Source organism: Nicrophorus vespilloides, unplaced genomic scaffold (assembly GCF_001412225.1).
Source record: "Nicrophorus vespilloides isolate i.1.1-1 unplaced genomic scaffold, Nicve_v1.0, whole genome shotgun sequence".
Classification (NCBI taxonomy): domain Eukaryota; kingdom Metazoa; phylum Arthropoda; class Insecta; order Coleoptera; family Silphidae; genus Nicrophorus; species Nicrophorus vespilloides.
Window position 1 is genome coordinate 74,752 of NW_017098835.1, and position 24,569 is coordinate 99,320.

Consider the following 24,569-nt stretch of genomic DNA (forward strand, 5'->3'; position numbering starts at 1 on the left):
AATTTGAACCTGGATCAGATTTGGCGTCTCCATAAATACTGTCTGTACTCAATGTGGGTTCTGTATGCAAGGTGTCCTCCGTCTCCTCGTCGATAGTATCAATTTTATTATTCAGATTATCCATCGTTCAGTAAAATTTCAATTGCCCGCCAAACTGACAAACCGGTATACAGCGCCCCTTGCGGCATTTTCGTCAGCGTTGAGAAGGACCAGGCAGCGACCGCCGTCAACTTCCTTTTCTACACAACAAAATGTCGAAGAGAGGTACGTTTCTCGGTCTCCGGCGCTAAATCTTCGAATATTCCAATCATCATCGTAAATATGAAGTAAATCGTTACGTTTTACGTTGATCATCTATACGATGAACCGATGTGCGGCAAAATTTTCAACGATGATTGCGATGTTTTGTGGATTTTCGGCCGATATAGTTTTGGTGAGGTTATGTACTATTGTATATTTTTGTTTTAGGACGTGGTGGTTCCGCCGGAGCCAAATTCAGGATCTCCCTGGGTTTGCCCGTTGGTGCTGTTATCAATTGCGCTGATAATACCGGTAAGAAACATATTTTCATTACTTTGTTCACCAATTTTTGCATGCATTAAACATGTGTTTGTTTGGCTTGTTTGATTAATTTGCGAACAATCTCTTTAGAACATTTCCTAAAGCTTTTCATATGTTTTAAAGCCTTAGAAATGATCTAAAAGTTGTACAAATTAAGCATATTGTTTATGTTATACCAAATACTTGATATTTGGCGCTATAACTTAATACATGTTGCACATATTTTAAACTCAATATAGTTATGATTTTTGTTATAAATTAATTACTTTTTCACTATTGAATTTTAATTTAAAAGATTCAGTTACAAATTTCTTTAAAAACACATGCATAGTTAGCAATTCACATAGCACAAGCAATGCACTAACCTAAAGATTTGTAATGTGTCTATAACCTAAAGATTCAACCTTTAATTTTTGCATGTGTGAAAATTGATTTAATTTGCCATAACCATGTGTTGATTCAATTATGCATGGGAAAGGTAGATTGATTAAATAACAAATTTATATTTATTTTCATATTGAAGTGTCAATACTAAAATGTTTTCCGTTTCTTTTTTTTTAGGAGCTAAGAACTTGTATGTAATTGCTGTACAAGGTATCGGCGGTCGTTTGAACCGTCTGCCAGCTGCTGGCTCTGGTGACATGTTCGTCGCTACCGTCAAGAAGGGTAAACCAGAACTTCGTAAGAAGGTTATGCCTGCGGTAGTCATCAGGCAGCGTAAGCCTTTCCGCAGGAAGGACGGAACGTTCATTTACTTCGAGGATAATGCGGGCGTCATTGTCAACAACAAGGGTGAGATGAAGGGCTCCGCTATCACAGGACCAGTCGCAAAGGAATGCGCCGATTTGTGGCCTAGGATAGCGTCCAATGCCAGCAGCATCGCCTAAGATTCCTCCACAAGTTTTTTGATTATTTAATAAAAGAAAAGTTTTTGAGGGGTAAATATACGCATTTTATCCTTTGAGATAGAAACGGCATGTTTCGATTTATTATCCTATTCACATTACTCCATCCTCTTCCTTAATCCTGTTTCAACAGAAAATAGCAGATTGCAAAAATAACGTTGTTTCCCTTTGGTCAAATGTTGAAGAACACGTGGTCGAAAGCAAACTTTGAGGGTTGGTTTACTAATCAACAAGAAATTAAACAAAATTTCCCAATTCGTGATTTGTTTCTTGTTCATCAGTAAGTCTTGAAGTAATACTAATTTAACAATTTGTTAAATTTAAGATAATTATGAACACTTGAATACAGAATTATCAATAAATTTGACTTCAATATTTTCAATTTGATATTCCTTCAAGTCTTTAAAACATTAAATGGTATCGAAATTGATTACTAATTAGTAATTACAATTTCATTAAAATAACTCAAAAAATACTATCTTTGGTAACTCTATCATAGATGGCGTAAACGCATAGTTAGAAGGCAAACCACTTAACAAAGACTATAGTTCATTAGTTTTGGCGCTGTTCTTAATACTTTATAATTAAGTCTTCAATTACAAATACTTAGTTACTAAATTCTTCAATTCGATTTCTTTCTTTGCAAATTAACGTAGTTACATATAATTCATTATTTATTTTTACCGCCATGTATTTAAAATGTTTTGTTTATTCACATATACATTTTTTAGTAATAATTATGTAACATTTTGTAACTAATTAGCAAATATCAGTATTAAATATGTATTTATTTGATTTTGGTTTTTTTATTGTAGGTTCATTGGATGTAAAATAAAAATAACGACAAAAGGGATAAAATTAAATTTTCTTTTTATTTTTCACATTTTAAAAATAATTAGTTACTTTTGTTCGAATTACATTACATACACATGTTCCTTTCTTTTCATGTTCATCTCTATTTAAGCACCGTTTTTTTTCGTATATATATATATATTAAAAAAAAACTTTTGATTAACATTTCATTGATTATTTTTGTTAATTGATATCGTTAATATCTATAAGAAAAACGTAAAATGATTAAAGAGGAACAGATAGTGAACCAGAGCAACATTTGACAGCGTCAGGAGTGAATATTTACAGAATTTATTGTCCGTCTGCCAAGAGAAATGTTGTGACTGTGATTCAGAATCTTCGGCGACGGGGATTCTCAGAGAAGTCCTCCGAAAATCCCCGTAGCTTTAAACTCAAAAAGAAAATTTGGTGAACCGAATTCGAATTTTCACGAAAATTGGATTCACCAAAATTCCATTACATTCGTTCTGCTTATTCGCTTACTTTTTAATTACTTTTTTGTTTTAGAGTATTGTTTTAAATATTCTGTTTACCCATCACCGGACCCAAGGAAGGAGGAGAATTAATTAAATATTATATCACGCGTTTTAAAAGTTGTGTGTATATAAATTATTTAGGAAACTTTGAGGTTTTCGTTTTCAGTTATGTTAACTTTCTGCTAGTGCCAAAAACGTAGTATTAAGGACTTTGTTTGAGGATAGGGGATTGTTTGATTGATTGTTTGATTGGAATGGCACCTATAAGTATTCGAAAATTTCGTTTTTCTTCTTGCTATCGTTTAACTGCTATGACTGTAGGCGGTGTTGGTGTAAGGACCACTGTAGATGGAGCTGCTCGGATTCGATGTGGTCTTCTTGTGTCTCCTCCTAGCCAGAAGGAAGAGGATAGCAGCGATCACGCACAGCATCAGAACAAGACCGGCTATGCAGATGCCGATAGCGAAGCTCTTCTGGGAGATGCAGATGCTATCCTCCGGAGTCTGAAAAACAAAGAAAACGAAAAACTCGATCAAAAAATAAATCGGATAAGGAAATCGGCGCCGTTGCGCAATTATTGAAATTTTTGAAGCCTTGCAAAAAATTTGCACAACGCGACGAGGTGAAAGCTATATTGGAATAAATGCAATTAAAATGTATGCAAATGTGCAATTGTTTGATAGACCTCAAAAAATAAAAACGAACAGGGCAGTTGACACTGAGAGTGAATATTGCGCAACGTCTTCTTCGAAATTCCATTGCTGCGCCAATATTTGCACTTTCAATTCTCGAAGAAGGATGAGATCATATTTGCGTTGCAAAGTTGAAGAATAACAACAAAACATATATATGAATGAGTTTTCAAATTATTTAAATTGCATGGAAGATCGTCATGAATAGAGACGTCAAGTCGAGCGAGAGATTCTTAAGAGTTGGTGAATCTTTATTTCGCTCTATTTTATTATTTATTTGCATTGTTGTGGTTGTACGGTTGTGGATGTTCGTTCGCGAGGAACGAACCATTCCTTTTCAAGTTTATTAGGTGATCGGCCAAAGAAAAAAAAAGAGAAGATCGGTTAAGAAGAGGAAATAATATTACGATCATTATGCGAGGTGTTCGCAGAGTTGTTTCCAAATAACTTCTTCGTACAGCAGGAAGTGAAGTAAATTTGAAAAACCACAGCTTGGAATCTCAATCAATATTTGTCAAATATTTAAAAAAATATAGTGTAATAACAAATTTATTGCAAATGTAAATTTTCTGGTTATGAAAATTTACGTTTATTTATTATAATATAAAATTGATATTGTTTTGTAAAACTATAAAGATAATTGAATTTTGATTGTTTAATTGATAAAGAAATTTTAATTAATGTGAAATTGATCTGATTCCAAGATGTTGTTAATTGGATGTATGAAATAGCTGGAAACGTTTGATAAATGTGTTTCTGTTGCATATGGAGGAATTTCAATTTAAAAAGTATTATTCGGATTTAGAGAGAAGACAAGTGGAAGCGAGGAAAATCTAAAGATAGAATTCCATTGAAATGCGCGATAAAAGGATTGCGTTATGTATATAAAGCTATAGAGATGCGGAGGGGAGAAAAAAGGAAATACAGAATTCCATCCCATTGTACGTCCGTTTAAGGGCATATAGCGAGTACAAGGAAGTAATCATCGATGTTCAGAGAGTCCTTTCTTCTGCCACAAGAATCCTGCGACTGTAAGTTCCTCGAACCGTGACTCGCCGCACCATCATCATCTCATCCTTTTTCGCGATTTTCGTGCGTTCCGTCGATTCTTCCTTCTTCAGCACTGCAGCAACAGGAGCATTGTTCTTTGGGCTCCGATCGTAAAACATGTATTTCATAGCAGCAGAAACGGTAATTGCATTGGGCCGTGTCATGTGCATGCGACATTGTTGTGTTTAAAAATATCATTACCTTCTCACTGTAGACGGAATCCTCGTCCAAGCCAGCTTTGGAAAGGTCATTGGCTTCGTTCACGTAAAGACCGCTGTACACCTCGATGGTAGCTGGTGTCCCTTCGCTGGATTCAACAGCACCACCTCCACCGTTGACCGCCTGCCTACGTAATCTGTTTCCCCCGCAGTTTGGAGGCTGTAACAAACAAACAAAAATACAAGAGATAAATCTTACTCAATGAACATCGGAATTCGCAGTTAAATTCGAAAAGTTTTATATGTATGTAACCTTTTGCAAAACAAAGGCATATATTATCGAAGAGGAAAAATATTTATCCTCGCTGAAACAACAACCACTATGCAAGAGATAAATCTTCATTTGATGGACACCGGAATTTACTGGAATATTCGAAAGGTACACAGACACAAAATATCTGACCTTTTGACAAAAAAATAAAGTTAAAAGGCATATAAATCTTTGAAGAGCAAAATATCACGGAACACCTTCACTTTCCTTCAAAAATGTACATGGAAAAAAAGAAAGTTGATTATCTCATCACCGCGGAGAAGGCGTTATTTACATATCCTCAAACGGAAAGAGATATAACTTTGAAAAAATGTCGCAGGTGTAACATGCAAATAACTTCTTTCTAGTCTCTAAAATTCGAACACAATAGGCAAAAAACGAAAGTTCGCTTCGATTGATAATCGAAAGTTCATTTACAAAATTTCTTTTCGCGAATAAATTATCCAAAAATACAATAAATTAAAACTTAAAATTCTGCATTTTCAACTAAATGTTAATATTATTTAACGATTTATATATTTTATGATTAATGAAATATTCAAAATTCAAATATGTTTTTTATAATTTTTGCATTTTCTACTTGTCGGATGAATTGGTTGATGTTTGCTGTTGTTATTGTTTTTTTTTGCAAATCCGCGTTTTTATTGCGCCGTTAGAAAGTCCTGGTGGAAAGGCCTGCAACTTTTGTGAAATCACTTCCTCGCTCATCACTTTTAGCAAATTTCATGTAATAAATCTCGCATATTTTATTAGTCTTGTAAAGTACATCATCAATTGAACATGTTTCAGAATATTCAATGAATTCGGGAATGCGAAACGTATCCATAAAATATTTATATCCAATATGTAAAGCAATCGAATCTTATTGCATGTGAAAGTAATTTTTCTTTTTAAAAATGTAAATATATAAAATTGATGTATAAAATAGGAAATTTCCTACGATTATTTTTTTATACTATCACTTTATGATAAATATTTAAAACCTGACTTTTCACAAATTTTCTATGAAGTCAACAAAATACATGAATTAGAAATTATCCTAATTATCAACTATTAAAACGAAGTGCGTCAATCAACAAGTTATTTCCAATAGTACGTGCATATTAAGAAAGACACTTAATTACAATCGTTTTTTCTTTTTTAAAACTTATTATGAAACAACTCGAAATTCTATATGGAAAATGATGAGAATAATGGATTTCATAAAATTCATACAATAAATTTGTATGAGAAGATTACACAATCTTAAAATTTCATGTAATCAAGTTTGAATATTTTTATAAAACGTCTCAATCAATTGAAGACATTACATAACAGGAAAATAGTATGCAAATTTCGTATAATAAATTAGACATATTTTACAAAATGCATCATTAATTGAAGAGATTACACAATAATCAAGTGTGGGTATTTATTTGGAGATGCATTCATAAGCAAGTTGTTTTTGAATGATTTGTGAAATAATTATCATAACCAGTAAATTTTCGTTTTGCTCGATCTGACATATAATTACGTTGATTTATTAAGGCTATAAAGTAAATGAGGAAAGTTTGCTTTCAATTTTTAGTTAGTTTCCTTGTGATTAACAATTTACGACGAAGCTGCATGAAGCAAAGATCAATGGAGTTGAAGTATAAATGCAAGAGGTGAATTATTGGATTACTATTTGCGTTTAGAGGATTTAGATAAATAATATTGAATAGTCTTATTCTCATTCATTATTTATGTTTCATATAATTATAAATTTTAATTATAAATAATAGTTTAATTAATAAATACTGAATTTGCTGTGTTGGAATTGTAGTTTGTAGTAAGAATGTGGATAACTTGTATATTGTGTTAAATGGAAGTTGATCCAGGAAGTAAAAAGTGTGTGGGATGTAGCGTATAATAGCAAATAAAGACATGGAATTAGAAGAGCGGAGGATATGGTGTATGGATGAAGAATATGAGGTTGAAGAAGATACAGTAAAGCCATAAATCTGGCAATGGCAATCTCGTTGAGCGTGTGTCGTGTTCTCGCGTGTTCTTCACATCACAGGTATATATGTATATACATATATAAAAGCAATTGACCTGTGGATTAGTATAATCCGTCGGCCGTTAAAAATGGCCGGTTAACGACGCTTCGAAAATATATATATTACGTATTATGTATATTACGAGAATGTGCAATTTCTGGGCAATTTCCTAGCGCTGCTGCGGCGCTAAATGAATTTCGCGGCGCCGATGGGGAAGATCAGGAAACGGCTGAGAAAATCCACGAAACATAAACGCCGATCATTATATTACAACCATATGGAATGGGTGGGTACATACGGATATGCATTGTTCGCCGTTTTGCGTAATCGCACAGTTCATCCGACGTCGTCCGTTCCGAGCGCAAAATGATATTTATTATCATCGGTCTCCTCTCCTCGCAAGTTGCAATGCTCAAGAGGTCGCACAAAATTCCCGTCTGAGAGAGAGCACCGTTAGCTTTTAGTTTATGGGAAGGTTAAAGAGGTGAACCCGATCATATATGCATGTCTTCGTTTGCGCGAATGTCATTAACATGTGCGCGCATGGTTCAACCAACAACAGTCCCAAACTACAACAACTTCGCAAATGAAACGTGGTTTGTAGCAATTAGACGTTGGATTGTTGAACGACATTAACCGGATCAATGAACTGCTTCTCTTTTGAAGTAGCCGAAACAATGCGACGTCTCCGAATAATAAAAGATACCAACGAATGTTTCGTCAAAATCACAATTGCTATTGTTACAAAAGCTTACCGTTAAGTTGTCGCATCCACCGTCAGATTTCAAGCACAACTTGACGTTGCATTGGTAGTAGACCGAAGGGCTGTACGGGAATTTGTGCGCTTGGAAGTTGACGACGGCCTTGGTCTTCTCCACGGAGTATTGGAACATGCCCATGATCTCCGGATCTAGAGGACATCCGTCAGTGTTGATGAGCTTCTGCTCGCCCCAGCCCAAACCGTCCCGAACCAAGCAATCGGTGATGCGAATGCCGAACACCTCTTGAGGATCGATGGTCACCTGAAGGGTGAGCGGATCTCCGATCTTCACGTTTTCAGCCACCTCCTTCATATCCGAATCGCCGGAGAAGATTTTCATGGTGCAGCCGGGGATCGTGGCGGATGCCGTCACCGGATCAGCTTGCATCAAACTGCACGAAAGTTTACAATTATTTTCAAACTGTTTCAGGATTAGTTCTAATTGTTAAACTTACTCTACTTTCAGGTTATCGTTGGATTGGATGGTGTTCGTTATCGTGTTGTTCCTGGTGTTGTATCTGCATCTGATGTGGAAACCCTTGCCTTGGTTCGTGACTAATTTCAGATGAGGTTGGACCACGATCGTGTTGAAGTATTCAATGCCGCCGTCGTCCTGCAAAAACAAGGACAAAAATACACAGATTAAGAATAAGATATAAAAAATACGACATTGATAAAAAAAAACAGATTTTCAATTAACATTAATAGTGTAATTAAAATAAAGGAGCGTTTGAAACTACAATAAATATTTCAATTAATTACTGGTCTAAATATGGTATTGATTTATCAGTTAAAACTAGTTTTTCAATAAACATATATTTCAATTTAATATAAGTTAAATTGATTTCATTGAAGCTACAACATTAATTTTCCATCACTTTCTAAAAATATTAATAAAACGACATCAGAAATTCTTCAATTTATTATTACATAAATTTCAATATGAATAATTGCAAAAATAAATCTTTAGATTATATGTGTATAGTTTAGTTGAAATATTTTTAGTTACTTAAAAAGTATTCATAATTCCATGAAATTCTACATAAGAAATGCTACAAAATTAAAAGTCCTTCAAGTGATTGTATTTATTCTAAGAAGTATTTAAGAAAATAAAGAAATAGTGATAAACATTCCTTGACTTCTATTTATTTTTACTCGCATTACTCGGACGTGAGTTACTTTACCATATGCATGATTTTCATGACTGTGCATTGAAAAAAATGCAATTCTTAGTTGTATGGAACGTTCATGCTTACACCAATATTCGAATATTGTGAGTGTATAGACCGGATGACCTTCGCAGATCCAACGGCTAAGATGAAGGCGATATTTGGATGTGAACAAGTTTTTTTTGATGAAAAAATTTTAAAGCAAGAATATTTGTAAACAATATTTGCATTTAATACACACACTAAATAGTTTTAAATTAATTATTTTTATAAAAAAAAAATTCTTAAGGTTTTATTTTTAAGTTGTTTATTTGCAAGTCATCCAGATAATTAAGTATTTGGTTGGAAATCTGTTATGAAATGTATTGATTAATCAATTGATTTGAAGTTTCAGATTTAAAGATTAAATAAAGAATGCGATACATGACTTTATCGCTGATGTCATTTAATTCCACCAATCACGAACTCGAATCCGTTGAGCCGTGGCTCTGTGATTGGTTGACTCGACTAAGGTCATTCGGATTATTTTAATGCATTTGCTCTCGGCATTATCCTTATTGAAGACAAAAACTTGACAACAACAAGAAAAATAGAAGCTTTCATCAACATTCCTTCATTAAAGAAAAACTTTAATAACTTTCATTCAGTCTCAACACTAAATGACATATTTTAATAAATCGAATTGAATACTAAATAATACTCGATAAACTTGTTCCGAGAAATCCAATAAAAACAGGATGAAACCGAACCTACAGAGCGTATAAATCATCACCATCAAATTCGTCCTTAGAAGTGGGCGAAAGACATTAATATTTCCAACTGAAGATTTCTTAACATCCAACACAGCCCACGTGACAATTTTTATACCAAATCGTTCAGAGAGAAGACAACAAAATAAAAACACCTACAAAACGATTCGCAAAAGCCTTTCGAAAACGGCAAATTGTCCTTCGAAATTATCGTTTTCCGTGGGACGAGGACATTATTCTCTCACTTAATACGTTCGGTTCATTTGGATAGGTTTTTTTGTTGTTCTTGTTGTCATTGTTGCTTCGTCTTCTGCTATTTATATAATGGGAATTACTGAATTGAAAGTGCATTTCGGTATGCCAGTCATCGCATTACAATCATTTCAATTTTCACACACTTAGACTTACCGGTTCGTAGCTAATACACATTTAAGTGCATGCATTAACAGAGATTCATAAAAACTATCCATATTTAATAACAAAATAAAATAAAACGTAATTGAAGACAAAAAGAATTGAAGGTCAACATGAAATTACTAAAAGTATTTTCTACGAAGATACTTTGATGTAATTCGATTGAAAACAATTAAGTATAACTATTAACGAAATTATTTCAGTAAATTATTACAGTTAATAGGTTCAGAGTTCACCATTTACCAATATATCATTAAGAGTGTATTAAGTAACTTGGAAGATATTATTGTTTTGATGATCAGAAACTCAAGAGTATCTGTTTATAGTAGTTTACAATCAAGTACAAAAAACCTGCTGCTGTGGAGCCACATGCGGCTCTTATTAAGAGAATTTGCGGCTCCCAGCTCATATAGCGTTCTCTAAAAAATTAGTTAATGCTCTGGAGCCACTTGCGGCTCTTTTTATGATAATTTGCGGCTCCCAGCTCAAATAGCGATTGTATTCCAAAATTAATTTCACAAGTACAAATAGCTTTCGTGCGATTCGATATAATAAGCAATATCTTAGAAATGGCTCTTTGCTACCAAAAGGTTGCCAACCCCTAGCTGTAGACTATCAATCTTCGAATTATTTTGGTTTCTAGAAGCTAAATTTACAGATATTTCTCAAATTAATCTACTATTAAAGTTGTAAAAATGATTGATTTTATCAAAAATCGAACTGATACCGAATACTAATCAGTAAATAAGTTTAAATTATTTATAAATTGTAAACATTTAAAGGTGGAACTGATTGTACTAATTGTACCAATAATTAAACATTATAGTAAAAGCGAAACCATTAATAACTATTTAATTCTAACTAAACGTGATTAAAGCGGAAGTCCGTTAATGCTATGATGCATAATTCCATAACATATTTTCACTATTACTTTGAATGAATAAGTAATTATTGAATTTCGAAAGTGAAAAATAAATGAATTATAATAAACACTTGTTTGTGTGGGATCACTACTTATTTGTAACTAATACAGTTATAATATCAATAATCTATTATTAAAAATGACTTTTTTTAAATGTTAATTATTTATAAGTTTTATCCATTTAAAGATAAAGTTAGAATATAATAAAAAAATAAATATCTAAAGAATTTTGTGAGTAATTATTGTTTGATTCATGTTTTAATATATTGATTTGTAAAAGGTAAAATAAAATGAATGAATATAAACTGTAATTATGATAACGAGAATCTGTCAGTTGTATATAAATATATAAAGGAAGCTTCGCATATCCGTAGGTAATCGTTGTTGCATCTCAGGAATCTTTAATATATATTAACCTGTTGGGAGTATGAATAATTGACTTATAATTCACCAGGAAATACAATCAGAATGCTGCACAAGCAATGCATAATCCTCCAATAAAATTGCCTCCGAGACGCAATAACTGACACTACATTTTTCAACGAAATCCGTTTCTTCCATCCAGACAGAAAACATCCAGTTCCCAATCCAGTCCAATTAAACCGTAATTTAAATCCCAAAAGCCGTTAGAATTCCGTGGAAACTTTTGCATCTCATACTAATAATTTTGTGAATGAAGATTGGACACACCTCAATTATATCAGTTTAAAATATGTTTTTTTTCTATCGTCTAGTAATTAATGTTTGAGAATGATATAATAATATTTTATTCATTAAATTGCATAAGATACACTGGAAAATTTCTAAAACAAGCCGAAAGATGGCGTAATAAGTTAGTACCGTCGGCATTAAAGAATTAAAGAAAAGTTGTTTATTAAAGTACCGAAATAACAATTTTGACAGTAAATCAAATAAAAAGTTATAATTTAATTTAAAAATATAATATACAAAGTTCAGATACGCAATATTAATGAAGAACATAAGAAGAAATCGTGGATAAAGATGAAGCTTATTCAATTGAAAAATCTCACTGAATGGAAATAAGTACAAATTTTGAATTATATGTTTATGATGCATATTTTTTTTTATCCGAGTTATACTAAATGCTTGTATTAAAAATATTTGAATTGTTTGCATATTTTATTCACTTCAATTAATTACTAACTAATTTTTTAGTCAATCATTGTAAATATTCATAATTCTTTAAGAAAGTAAAGAAGTTAAGAGTATCTAATGAAATAACTGTAATTAAAAATCTTTGATTACAAAGCTTAACTAAATAACTTAATAATAAATAATTTCACAATCACAATTCAAGTAAATTCTACAATATAAGTATGAAAATTTCCATTGATTTTTTTTTATTTTCTTGTAATTTATGATTGAAATATCTGTGGTAAATATATTTTCTTGAAGTTATTAAATAGAAATATAGATACAATTTCCTAACGATTGTGGCGAATTCAATGTAAATTACATTACATAAGACTCTAGAGATTTGAAATTAGTAAATGATTTGAAACTGGATTGGCTTCAAGAAATTGGAAATTTCCTGTCGCATTATGAATAGGAATCAGCGTTGTGTAACATATTAAGAGAGCGGAGATTGATTGTAAATTTTTACTAAAACTAATAAAAAAAAAGTCACATACACTCACACGCACAATTAAAGTGCTTTTTTTCATTTCTAATTATTGCAAACGCTCCCACATTTAAATACTTTCTAATGACACAAAATTCGCTTTGCTATATTACAATTAACGTAATTGCATATCCATATGATGTATTCCCAGCGTTTCGTAAACTATAAAAATCCGAGCTAAAGTGTTGAAGGAGATGAAACAAAAAGAATAATAAAAAAAATATAAAGAGGACGAGACGGCTTGAGGCGTTTTCGGTGTGAGTGCGGTTTATTCCTCGGCTGAAACTTAACGGTATCTTTAATATCTTTAAGGTGAAGAAGAACGGTTCCTTTTTTTCTTTTTTCATATTTGGCTCCGTTCTTTTATGCTTACATCCGATCATGACTAATCCAACACAAAAAAAAGCTATTGATTTGGTGATGGATGTAGATTCGGAATGGTTGGATGTATATGACGTGAAGTGATTTGATCCTGCTCATATTATATTAATACCGTAATTATGAACAAGAGAATGGAGTTAATAAAAAAATGTAAAGCCCACTCGGATGTGTGGGTCGAATTACACGTGAGCTGCAAAATTAATAAAGGTTTCTTTTGTTTCCCATTAATGGTTTTGCAAAAAAAAATTAATTAATCACGAAGATTGTTTTAATTTATTGTTTCTTCTTTTCGTAAAATAACGGTAGTTTGAAGCTCGTTAGAGCAATATCAATCCGGGAGGATTCAATTGCGGAAACCGTACAGAAAATCGTACCACGATTTATTTTTTTTTAATTACCTTCGAGATTATTATTTCGTTATTAAGAAAATGTATGGGCGGAAATGGGTCGATGACCTTCGATATTGCAATATTTGTTAAAACAATCTTAAGGTTGTGAGGAATGGGAAGTAATAATAACGCTTTTGGGTAAAACAATAATAATAATAGTTCTATGGTATTAACATTTCTAACGGTGATTCGGCTTTTCGTAACTCCCATTTGAACATCTCGTAAAGAGATGCTTTTGCAACAACAGCGTTATGTTGTTTGCTTTTGTTGTTTGCTTATGTTGTTGTTGGGAGATATGAAACGAGCCGTTTATAATACTGTAAAACGGCACATAGGACTTTGGAATCATTAAGTTACGAGCAATGATCATAATAATTTCCAGTTCGCAACAACAGGTTTTTATTGATGATCTAAATTCGTTGCTCAATAAAAAAAGGACTTTTGAACAGTGTTTTTCTTTCCATCACGACACTAAATTGTGAATTGTATTATTTCTCACTCACTTTCGAAACAAATTGGATTACGAACCAAAAAAAAAGTAGTAATCATTTTTATAGATTCAAAGACTTTCAACAGTGATTGTAAATATTGTTTCATTACGTAATATAAAAATCAAACTTAAATTCAGATTTTTTTATATTTTATTATTAAAATCCTTTTTTTATTAATTCCTTAATAAACATCATTTCTTAATTGTATTTATATTATATAAAAAAGTAAATTTTATTTATAAATTATTTTTAAAACTGAACGTTATTTGATTTGCCACAAAAACAAGTTTCAAGTAAAAATTAAGTAAATTTGGCATAGAATTAAACAACTTTTAATTAAGTTCAGTAATTAATTGTTCATTGCATAAATTTGCGCATTGTTGTTCTCAATTAATTAAGATAAAAATAAGTTTTTCAAGTGAATTGTAGCAATTTCGTTGATTTAAATATCAAAAATCGCTTTACAAAAATTTTTACGACTAAAAACGTTAATTTATATTTCTTAATGATTAAAAATCTTAACAAAATATATCTTTAAATGTTGTCTGTATTTTATTTTCACAACATAAAACATTGATTTATATCATTTCCCAATGATTTTCGTAACCTGAATTGCCGAAAATAAATTAATTAACACACGTAATACTCAAATTAGTTGACCAGAAACGGTAGAAAGTCCTTGAAAATAAATGTAAAAGTAACATTCGATAAATTAATTAACTTCGACAACAGCAACAACAACAAAAAACTGCTCTCTTTTTCTTCTATTATTGCAAGGGTCTCTCTACACAAATTGCGTATTAAATATCTTAAGTCGTGCTGTTGCGAAACCACCACCGAAAGACAAGTTCGCGAGTCTCGACTTTCTCGACCGATTTTGGTTTCAAATGTTTATCTCGTGTGTGCAGGAGTGAAAGTCAATTTCGGACCCGAGTATCGACTTAATACGTAACATCGGCGGGCTTTTAAAACAAGCAGGAAAAAAAAAACATTTTTTTTCTTCTTTATACATGCTTTAAATCAAACGTTTCCTGACATTAACACTTGACCCTTTACGGAAACAAGGAGAAATTCGCAGCATCTTCCAAGTGAAATTTATTATGTTCTGATGATATAACGATATTATTTTGTTCTCTCACTCAATGTTTAATTTATGCTTGTTATGTGAATAATTAACATTTTATAACAATGCGCCAATTAATTTCTCTTCCGTATTATTACTATTTTATATACGTTTCTAATAGAATATTTACCAGATTATGATGTAAATTGATCAGTTTCTGTATTAATAAGATTCACCTTTGAGAGACTGTTTAAAAATATATATTTTCTAAAATAATATTTGCAATAAACGAAAGTTATTAGCATTATTATATAGATATGCAAATATTTTGCACGAGAAACGAAATTTTACTTTAAACAATATTTTTTCTTCTTCTCAACTAAAATACATACATCAATACCTCGTATAGTCCGGTTTTAATCAACCTGGATTCACTATAGTTCGGATTTTCAAAAAAAGAAACTAAATTTTAATTGAGCAAAATAAATTAATACACAAAATTATTTTTGATAAATAAACTATTTTTTTTTTCGATGTCTTTGATTAGTCCGGTTTCAAATAATCCGGGATTTTGATGGAAACGATTATCAGGACTATTACTATACTTTTCAAGGAGTAAAACTTACAAAAATAATCAATAGTATTTCATAATGTTAATAAGGATCAAAATATCCTTTATTATTAATATGAAGATATACAAGAGTAAAAATAATTGTTGGAAATCTTTGATCCATGGGTAATGTAAGTGATGATAATGACAATAGTTACGTGAAAGATAATTAACAAAAAAAAAACAACATAAAGCTGGTTTTCAATTACTTATAATTTGTGGTGTGCATAAAACAGTTTTTTCTGTCTATTTTTTTTATTTATTTATTGTTATTTTACTTGAAGTATAGGATGCTAATGGAATCCCTTGGGCTCATTCTGACGACGGTCGAATGGAGAACGTTTATAGATGCATTAAAATTAGGTTTAAAAGCTGTTTTATTACGTAATTGCGACGTATTTACATCAGTTATTGCTCTTCGATGATGATAAAAAAACCTGCCGCAAAGAATCCATGTATTTATAGGTGGTTTTATCTATTTTTTTTTATAAAATAAAATTCGTCCTTGAACGAAAACTTATTTGATGATAAAATTACATTCACTATAACAAAAATTTAGACGAAAGAAGTTATGTATTTGTCAAATTTTGAAAAAAAAATGTTGATAAAATAATTAATTTTAGATTCTAAGATTAACTAATAATTTGATAAAAGATAATTGGAAATTGGTATTTAATAAATTAGATTTTGAAATTGCGAGCAAAAGTCTAGATAATTATTATATAATTCCGTGAGACTAGTTGTTATCTGGTAATTAAAGGAAACATAATTTAAAGCCTATCCCCTTTCTATTTGCGCTATTACAGCGTAGTATACAGGAAGAGAACAAAGCTGGCTTAAATCCAGTAGAAACAATAGAAAGTACCGAGACGAAGAAATTCCCAATTCCGACATATGTAAAGTCGTTTTTCAAATAACGAATCGAATTATATAAGATGCGTGGATCGGAATCAAGTAAAAGTAACTCCACCCGTGCTCGAGTTGTCTACAAAAACAACGAGAGAGGTGCTAGAAAGATCGTGATTTCGTTTTCGTTGTGTTGCGTGTTACGCAACGATGTGCGTTATTTATATGTAATTTTCCTTGGAGGTCCGTTATGTTTACTTTAGCGTGTCCATAATTTCTCCGCCGTTGGAGAAGATAAAACGGCCTTAAACATATACATCCCATCACGAAACAACGAGAATAAGGCGCTATCCGCATGAATAATTCAGTTTCTCAGGTATATATATACAAGCGTGCACCCTTCGTCCTCTTTTGTTGCTCATTTCTTCCTTTCTTTTTGTCTTATTTCAGCGATGTCCGAAGGATCGGTTTTCGGAAAGAATTTGCGCAAAAATAAGCGAGTGAGCGCAAGCAAAAGCTAAGCAAAGCAAAAAAAAAATGAGCGAACCTGAAGAACCGGTCGTCTGGGCTGTACGTTCCTTCGTTTTGCTCTTGCGTAGACAGCGTCCAGTTTGTGCAGCCTCCTCCACCTCTTCACCGACGTTCCGATGCAGAAGAGGAGAGTCCGCAATGCATCGAGATGTGTAATCAAAGATACACAGCATTCGTGCAATCTTAATTTACCATCGCGCTACCAACGAAATAACTTCACTATATTTATTTTTGTTGTTGTTGATATAATTATTTACTCTTCTCCACCCCAATATCGGAGCAGATCGAAGAAGCTCTGGAATGCTGCGATAAATTACCAACCGAGACACCTCCGCAAGACTTTTCCAAGATAGCTTCATCGAAATATAGCAGTCGTTTGGAATTAGCTAACGCTTCTGGGCAGTTTCTCAACAGCGAAATGAATGAATTAATTACGCAAAAAACGCATCGGATTTATGGACTTTTACGCCTTCTTCTCATCCCGTCCCATCAATGCGAAACGGGTTTTTCGCAATGCGCAAATTGCGAAACGCCCGATGCCACCTGCTTGGAATATGCAAAAATTGTTAATATTTTTTTTTTTACATCTTTAATCAATTGGGATCAGGAAGGCGCGGGCTCGAACCTCGCGGCTATTTAAAACACATTCACTTTTCTGTCACAAATCTCTCTCTTTGTATAATTACCGGCTTTGAATATCATTCGTAACAACTACAAATATGTTACGTAACGTAACTATTTATATTCATGCGCGGAGGTAAATACGAGGTGCATACGGGTGGCGAGCGGCTTTTTCCAATTCTCGTTATTACCACTATACATTTCTTTTTCTTCTCTTTTAATATTCTGTCAGGCTTTCTTGAAAACGCTTTATTTCTTCTTCCACCGAAACTCGTTAATCGGCCGAGCAAACATTGCACAAAGCCGTTATTAAAATCAGTTTACACTTTGTCGAGAAAGCAAATATTTCAGGGCGAGGTTATGTCCGCTCGGATCAGATAAGTTGGGTTATTGGGGTTATGCAAGACTCGAGACGAGATATTAATGGTACTAATATGAAACGATCAACTAAAAGTTATTAGAAATGTTGACCTTTTTCCATCTAAATGTGGAGTCTCATAAAACTTAAACGTTACCATTTTAGAAGTATACCAATTTCATCATGAAATGTAGATTCATTTTTTTTAAATCAATTTGTTACAATGAAAACTAATCAACTTAAATGATGAAATGTTAAACAATTAATGGAATTATTAAGATTTGTGACATATTTTTTCATAAATACTAATAATAAATAATTTTATTATAAAATGTAGATTTAATTAAATAAAGTTATTAAATTGATGACGAATCAAAACATGTAACATTTAACAATGATTAAAAAATATTAGGATTAATGACATCTTTCCCATAAGTGTCATAAAAGAAGCGTTACCATTTTCAGAGTTTATCAATTTCAAAAATTATAAGAATTAGCAATAAATGTGGAAGAAACATGTACGATAATTAATACTTCCAAAAAAATGTCTTTTTAATTGAAGATTAATAATTTATAAATCAAACATAATACAAACAAAAAAATAATGATAATAAAATATTAAAAATATTAAAAATTTTACAATTACTAAATTTACCAAAACAACAAATTTTATTCATTCAAAGTACAAAATATAATAAAAATTGATCACAATTGAGCATTACAGAAACGTTTTGATTGCATAAAATTGAAACACGATGACCTAAACTCAATTGCATTTCCATTGCAATATTAATTTTCGATTTGTTATTAACGATACTTATTCCGGTCATGTCCGATTGTATGGATGACCTTTATACAAGACACCAGACTTAATTGTTTGCATATTACAAATACGTTTAATTGCATCATTCAAGTTTAAAAATAGTTACTTATTAATTTAATAACTTATTACCAAATATTTTTAATGTGAATTATTTAAAATTATTAATTGAATAGTAGGTTTACTTTTAAATTAATTTATATAATTATATAACGTCTTTTTTAATAAATAGGAAACTGTAGATATTATCCATTAGAAATAAATGAAATTCAAATTACAATGTATATACATAAGGATGTACAAATACGTGCGCATCAACGATCTCTAAATATTGCTTATACAGAAGACAGATGAGTCTTCAGTTGCTGAACAACGTACGAATTATCTAAAATAATTGCATACATCGAGCATCCGCATGTTGGTACTTAGACGTTTCTGGTATTGGAAGATCTCTTGTTTATGGTAAACAACTGACATATAAAAAATAATAAATAAATAACAAATTCCCTGCGATTATCCAACAATCCGATGGAACGCAGCGCGATTGAGAATCAGCGAGGAAACTCACAATCGGCGATTATATAAATATAGTTGCGGTCGTAGTTTGCAGTGGTCTCAGCAGGTTACGCTGATTTGATTAGGACGCATCAATCTTCTGTTTCTCGTTGCACTTTCCAAAAAGATCAAACGAGCAATTGCAGAACACCTGTTGCGATTTGAATAAGCATGATCGATGTTTTCCTTCAGTTGACACTTGTTAAAGATCGATTAAATATTTAGTTAGTTATTGATTCTTTTTATTTTTTTAGTTATATATCTTATTGTATCAATAATAATGGTAACATTGATTTGTATATACATTAATTTGAATTAATTTTCAAATATAAAGTATTTTATTTAAAATTTCAATATCTAAATATTAACTAAATTAATAAATTCGTTTCTTATTAAATTATGGTTTAAAATATTATATAAATCCTTTTCCTTATTATTTTTATGCAAGAAAATATCTATTTAGTGAATTCTACTTCTTTTTTTGTGGTCCCCCGTGGGCCCTAGGTACTGTACCTAATTGATTTATATTTGATGCAATTCCTAAAGATTTAATTTATAAGAAATAATACAATTAAAACATTTATTCCAATGTTATGGTAAATTATATTAAATGTAATCAAATTATATGGGTTATTTGTTGGACATGAAAGGATACGTGGTTGTTATTTCTTAAAGGCAATACATAATTGATTGGCATTATACGTGCGATCCCATTGAACATTGCGACACAGCTTCGAGCCGGTCTGAAGACAAAGAACGGAGCACTCCGAAGACAATATAAACTTTAAATTACATGCAGAGAGAAAAAATATCTACATAACACACCATGAAGCGAAACAGCTAAAAAAAACTGAACAGTTTTATCATGCTCATATTCCTTCCTTTGTTGTTGTCGTTTTCAAATTGAAAGAACAAAAAAAAAACACACAACAACTTGGGAGTTAAAAATGACCTTTCCAAGTCCCACGCTTAAAGACTAAAGAGTTAATAATGCTCGGACGACCTTGCCGCGGTTCTTAAATGTGAAATCGAAAGTGTCTGTGGGTTCTCTCTCGCATTTTGCTCTCGCGTGTCCTTTTTGCGCTCTCAAAATTTTGTTCGAAGCTCCATTTTCGGATCATCCCACGACCATCCAGTGGGTTTCTTTTGTTTTGGAAAAGCTTCACGTTAAGCGTTTGAGGTGATGGATCGGGCTGGTTCTTTTTTCACATGCGGGTATGGATGATTGCCGTTGCGTAACGCATCATCGCATGCGCTGCATCAATTTATGCGGATTTCTGCTGTGCGGATAGAAAACGGGCCGACATTGAGCTCGAAGGTCTCGGTTTTATATAACACTGGTAACGTGAATAAAAAATTAAACCAGAACAAAATCAATTATTTCAATCAACTATTCCGAGAAATTATTCAATCCATTAATTAAATCCATTGACCTGTCAGACACTTTTCGTAAAGTTGGCTCAACAAAATAGTATCTTTACGATTTAATTCATTATTCGCAAATTAATAAGGATAAAATAGACGCTTTATATGGATATTAAAGAAAAAACAACAAAGATTGAAATAAGCTATCTTTCATTTCTTAATTGTAGCGGTTTTTATATAATAAACTGTCAAATTTGAAGACATAATTTTTAGATCTCTACTTTTTACTTAATTACTCCAAAAATGATTTAGTTAGAGTAGAGATTAAAGATGAATATTTATGTAAAATTTACATATATTCTAATGAGCTATTAGTCACTATCGTGGTGATATTAGGTTTTACGTAATAAACTGTCAAAGTTGAAGAATTATAATAATCTACTTCATTACTTAAAAAGTAATATAGATAGAATTACTGTTAAATAAGTATATTAAAGAAAAATCTAGATAGATTCCTATAAGCAATTTCGTGGAATTAGCGGTTTTTGCGTAAGTTAAATATATTATTTTGAAAGTACAAAAATCGTTTTGCCAAAAAGATACAAACAATAAACTAAAAGTATTTGTAGGTGTTCGAAATGGTCTGCGAAGGTAATTTCTTTCGATCCGACTGTGGTAGGTGGGTGCGGTCCCTCCATGTATGTGTTGCGAATTGCACACATTCATTTTCTGCGTGTCGAGCTACCAACGAACGATACAGGAGAGAACTGAGGTGAGCGAGCGTTGGCGCTTTTGGTACTCTACTCTGAGTCATTCCGTTCTTGAGCTCAGACATGGCTTAGAAACAAATGGCGTCATTGGATCCGGGTTGCAGGATTTCATCGAATCAAATGATACCTGCACGAATATGGAATAGCTACATATTTAATGCATGACCGATGCTGTGCAGACGCAATCTATTTATATACTTTTTGGTATTTTTTAGATTTTCACCAGATATTACGTCTACTTATTCATCTGGTTCTAATTGATATTAAATGACCTTTGAATGGATTGTAAAGTAATTAGCATACATTTCATATCAACAACCTACTACTACTTTTTTTTTACTAATATGTGTATGAACTTATTTGGTAAATACAAGTTTTTTTAATTAACAATAAATGTTAGAATATTGAATTTAACATAATCATAACAGTTTATAATTGTTTTGATTATTTTGTTTATTAACTATAACTGATTATTTTTATGAATGAAATTTGAATTTTAATTAGTATTAAATCTAATGATTAAGAAATTATAAGATTATTTGATAATTAACGAAAAATAAAAAATGGACTTTAGGAATTATGTAAAGATATGATTCATTGTTCAAAATAATAAACAAGTTTTCTTAATTGCTTTAACGACAATTAACTTTTTATTTGCAAGTGTTATGGTCATTTGCGTTAAGCAAAAGTGGTGCAATTGTGTCTGCAAAAAAAAAGGTAAGATCTCGTTACGAATTGTTGCTCCCAAGGTGATTTTAAATTTGCTATATGAGCTCGCAAAGACGTTGGAAAGTCAAAATCACTGAAATTGGATTGGAACAATTTGAACGCGTTTCACAACATTTCGAAACGAAAATACATTAGTCATCTAATTCAATATTAGTTTTATAATCAAATATTTTTTTTGTTCTTAATTAAATATTTCTTAAGATAAAATTATTAATTTGGAAAATATATTACGGAAATCTTGTATAATAGTTTTGAACTTAATGTAAAAATTAAATATATAATGAAATTTTGTTTGCTACTTAGAACAAATTGTTTTTTATAACTATTTATAATTATTAGAAATAGGTAATTGGTAATTATTAAGAAACTAATGATAAACACATAAAATTATTGGTGTTTTTATTTAAATTCTTGTAATTATATACAAGAATTATATGCAATGAAGATGTGATGGTAATAAGAAGTTTGTTTTGCATTATATTTATATTGTATAATTATATATGCATATAAAAAGTAAAGAAAATATTTAAAGTTTAAACGTGTATTAATTCTGTTTGTTTCACAGTTTCTTACTAATTGAATGATAATTAATGGTAAGATGGAAAACACATCAGTCTTATTTCTAGGCATTGATTTACAATTTAAATGAGATTTTCAATAGAACTAAATGATTTTCTAGGTGAGAGATTGTTAAGAAATATATCTTTGCATTCAGTAATGAGTATGCAATTGTGTCAACAAATTAAATAATGAAATAATAGTTTTAATGATTCGGGGACCCAACCAGTACTGTTTGACATTCGCCCGACATTTGAACGTAAATTACTGAAAAAGTGTTATAGTTACAAATGTGACACATTATACGTTTGAAAGCCCAAATATTTAGCTTCAATATGCGTGTAACCTCATTATTGTATCTTGAATAGTTATTGAGAAAATTGATGATTTGTGAAGAAGTTTCCAAAGCTTAAAAATTTAAATTTGATATAACTATATTCCTTCAATCACATTTGCATTATGTTTTATTATAAACATGAAACTATTATTACTAATAAATCAATCAATTTTAGTATATTTCTTCAAGTAAAGTTTGCTGTTGAATGTTGTAAATAACGATTGATGTCTATTTCATTATTTATGAAAGAAATCGAAATGTACAAGCATAGTAATTGAGAAATGCTGTTCTTCGGATTTTCTTAATTGCTTTGGCCGTTTACGTCTATTAAAAAACTTTCTTCGCGCAAAGCATTCGGCCTGGAAATCCAATTTTCCTCAATCGCACCAAATGCAGAAGAAGCAACAACAACAAACGAACAACAACATTGCGCAACGTGCGACGACCGCCTTGAATTTTCTGCCTTTGAAGTTGCATCAGTCCAGTGTTCATCGGCTAAATAAGGAATCGATGCAAGAAACGAACGTTCGCTAACTGAACTAGCCAACAAACTAACAAACAAAACAATAACAGCTGTGATAGAAGAAAACAGACACGAACACACGCGTATGTCTATATGTATGTAACAGAATGCATTTCAAGGTTCCAACCTATTTACAATATTATACCGAGTGATCTTGAGAAGTGTGTGCGTTTGTGATCTTGAGAGAAGCGAGTTGCAATTATTGGGTAACAGATATTTGCATAGTCTGTAAATATGCTTTCTGAAAACCGGTTTTTCGGATAAATTTGAAAAAGATTAAAACAATTATATTTTACATTTTCAGTATTTAAGGCAACCAACCAATTTCCATAAAAATTGTAAACATTTTTTAATTTATTTTATAATATTTTGTAGTTCCAAAATATTTATTTTTGTTGTATTTTTTTTTGTACAATTTAGAAAACTGATTTAAACCGGTTTATTTGGAAATATTGAAATTGGAAAACCGGTTTTTGTAAAAAATCCTTAATTTGTAATGATGACTTACCAATTCGGTGCTCATCGTGTTGCAACCTCTTAATGGAAGTGTGTACTTGATGGGTGCCTTCCTCTGAACCCATTCGCCCATGCAGGTGCTGTTCTTGGAGAGTCCTCTTGGATAGATCATACCGTTGAAACGTCCCGTCTTCGTGCCGATGCTTACGACCATTTCGTCGCTGTTGCATTCCACGCGTATGTCCGACGCGACTTCCGGTGCTTCTACAAATCGAAGAAAGAAAAGAAAAATAAATAAATAAAAAATTAAATAAAAGAAAAGTGTAAGTAATAATTAAAGAAACACCACAGGATGTGACGACCATAAGGCCCCTATGTACGTCGGGGAAATTGTACGTGATTTATTTACATAAGCTGCGTTCCACCATGGAGATAATATGGATAACGCAGCGGAATTGCTTTCA

The 24,569-nt window shown here is 31.6% G+C and overlaps 2 protein-coding genes across 2 annotated transcripts; one reads left to right on the plus strand and one right to left on the minus strand.

Annotated features, from left to right (window-relative positions):
• The first annotated feature begins 168 nt into the window (after positions 1-168).
• On the plus strand, positions 169-1,535 carry LOC108563319 (60S ribosomal protein L23). The gene is made up of 3 exons (XM_017921959.1): positions 169-264; positions 469-552; positions 1,123-1,535. The coding sequence occupies exons 1-3, from the start codon at positions 252-254 to the stop codon at positions 1,446-1,448; spliced, it is 423 nt and encodes a 140-aa protein (XP_017777448.1). The 5' UTR covers positions 169-251; the 3' UTR covers positions 1,449-1,535.
• Positions 1,536-2,393: 858 nt separating this feature from the next.
• LOC108563316 lies at positions 2,394-24,369 on the minus strand (the record flags this gene model as incomplete). The annotated part of the gene is made up of 5 exons (XM_017921953.1): positions 2,394-3,297; positions 4,738-4,914; positions 7,802-8,198; positions 8,262-8,419; positions 24,158-24,369. Coding segments are annotated over 5 exons (1,145 nt in total), but the record flags the coding sequence as incomplete, so codon positions are not given.
• Between the last annotated feature and the right edge of the window lie 200 nt (positions 24,370-24,569).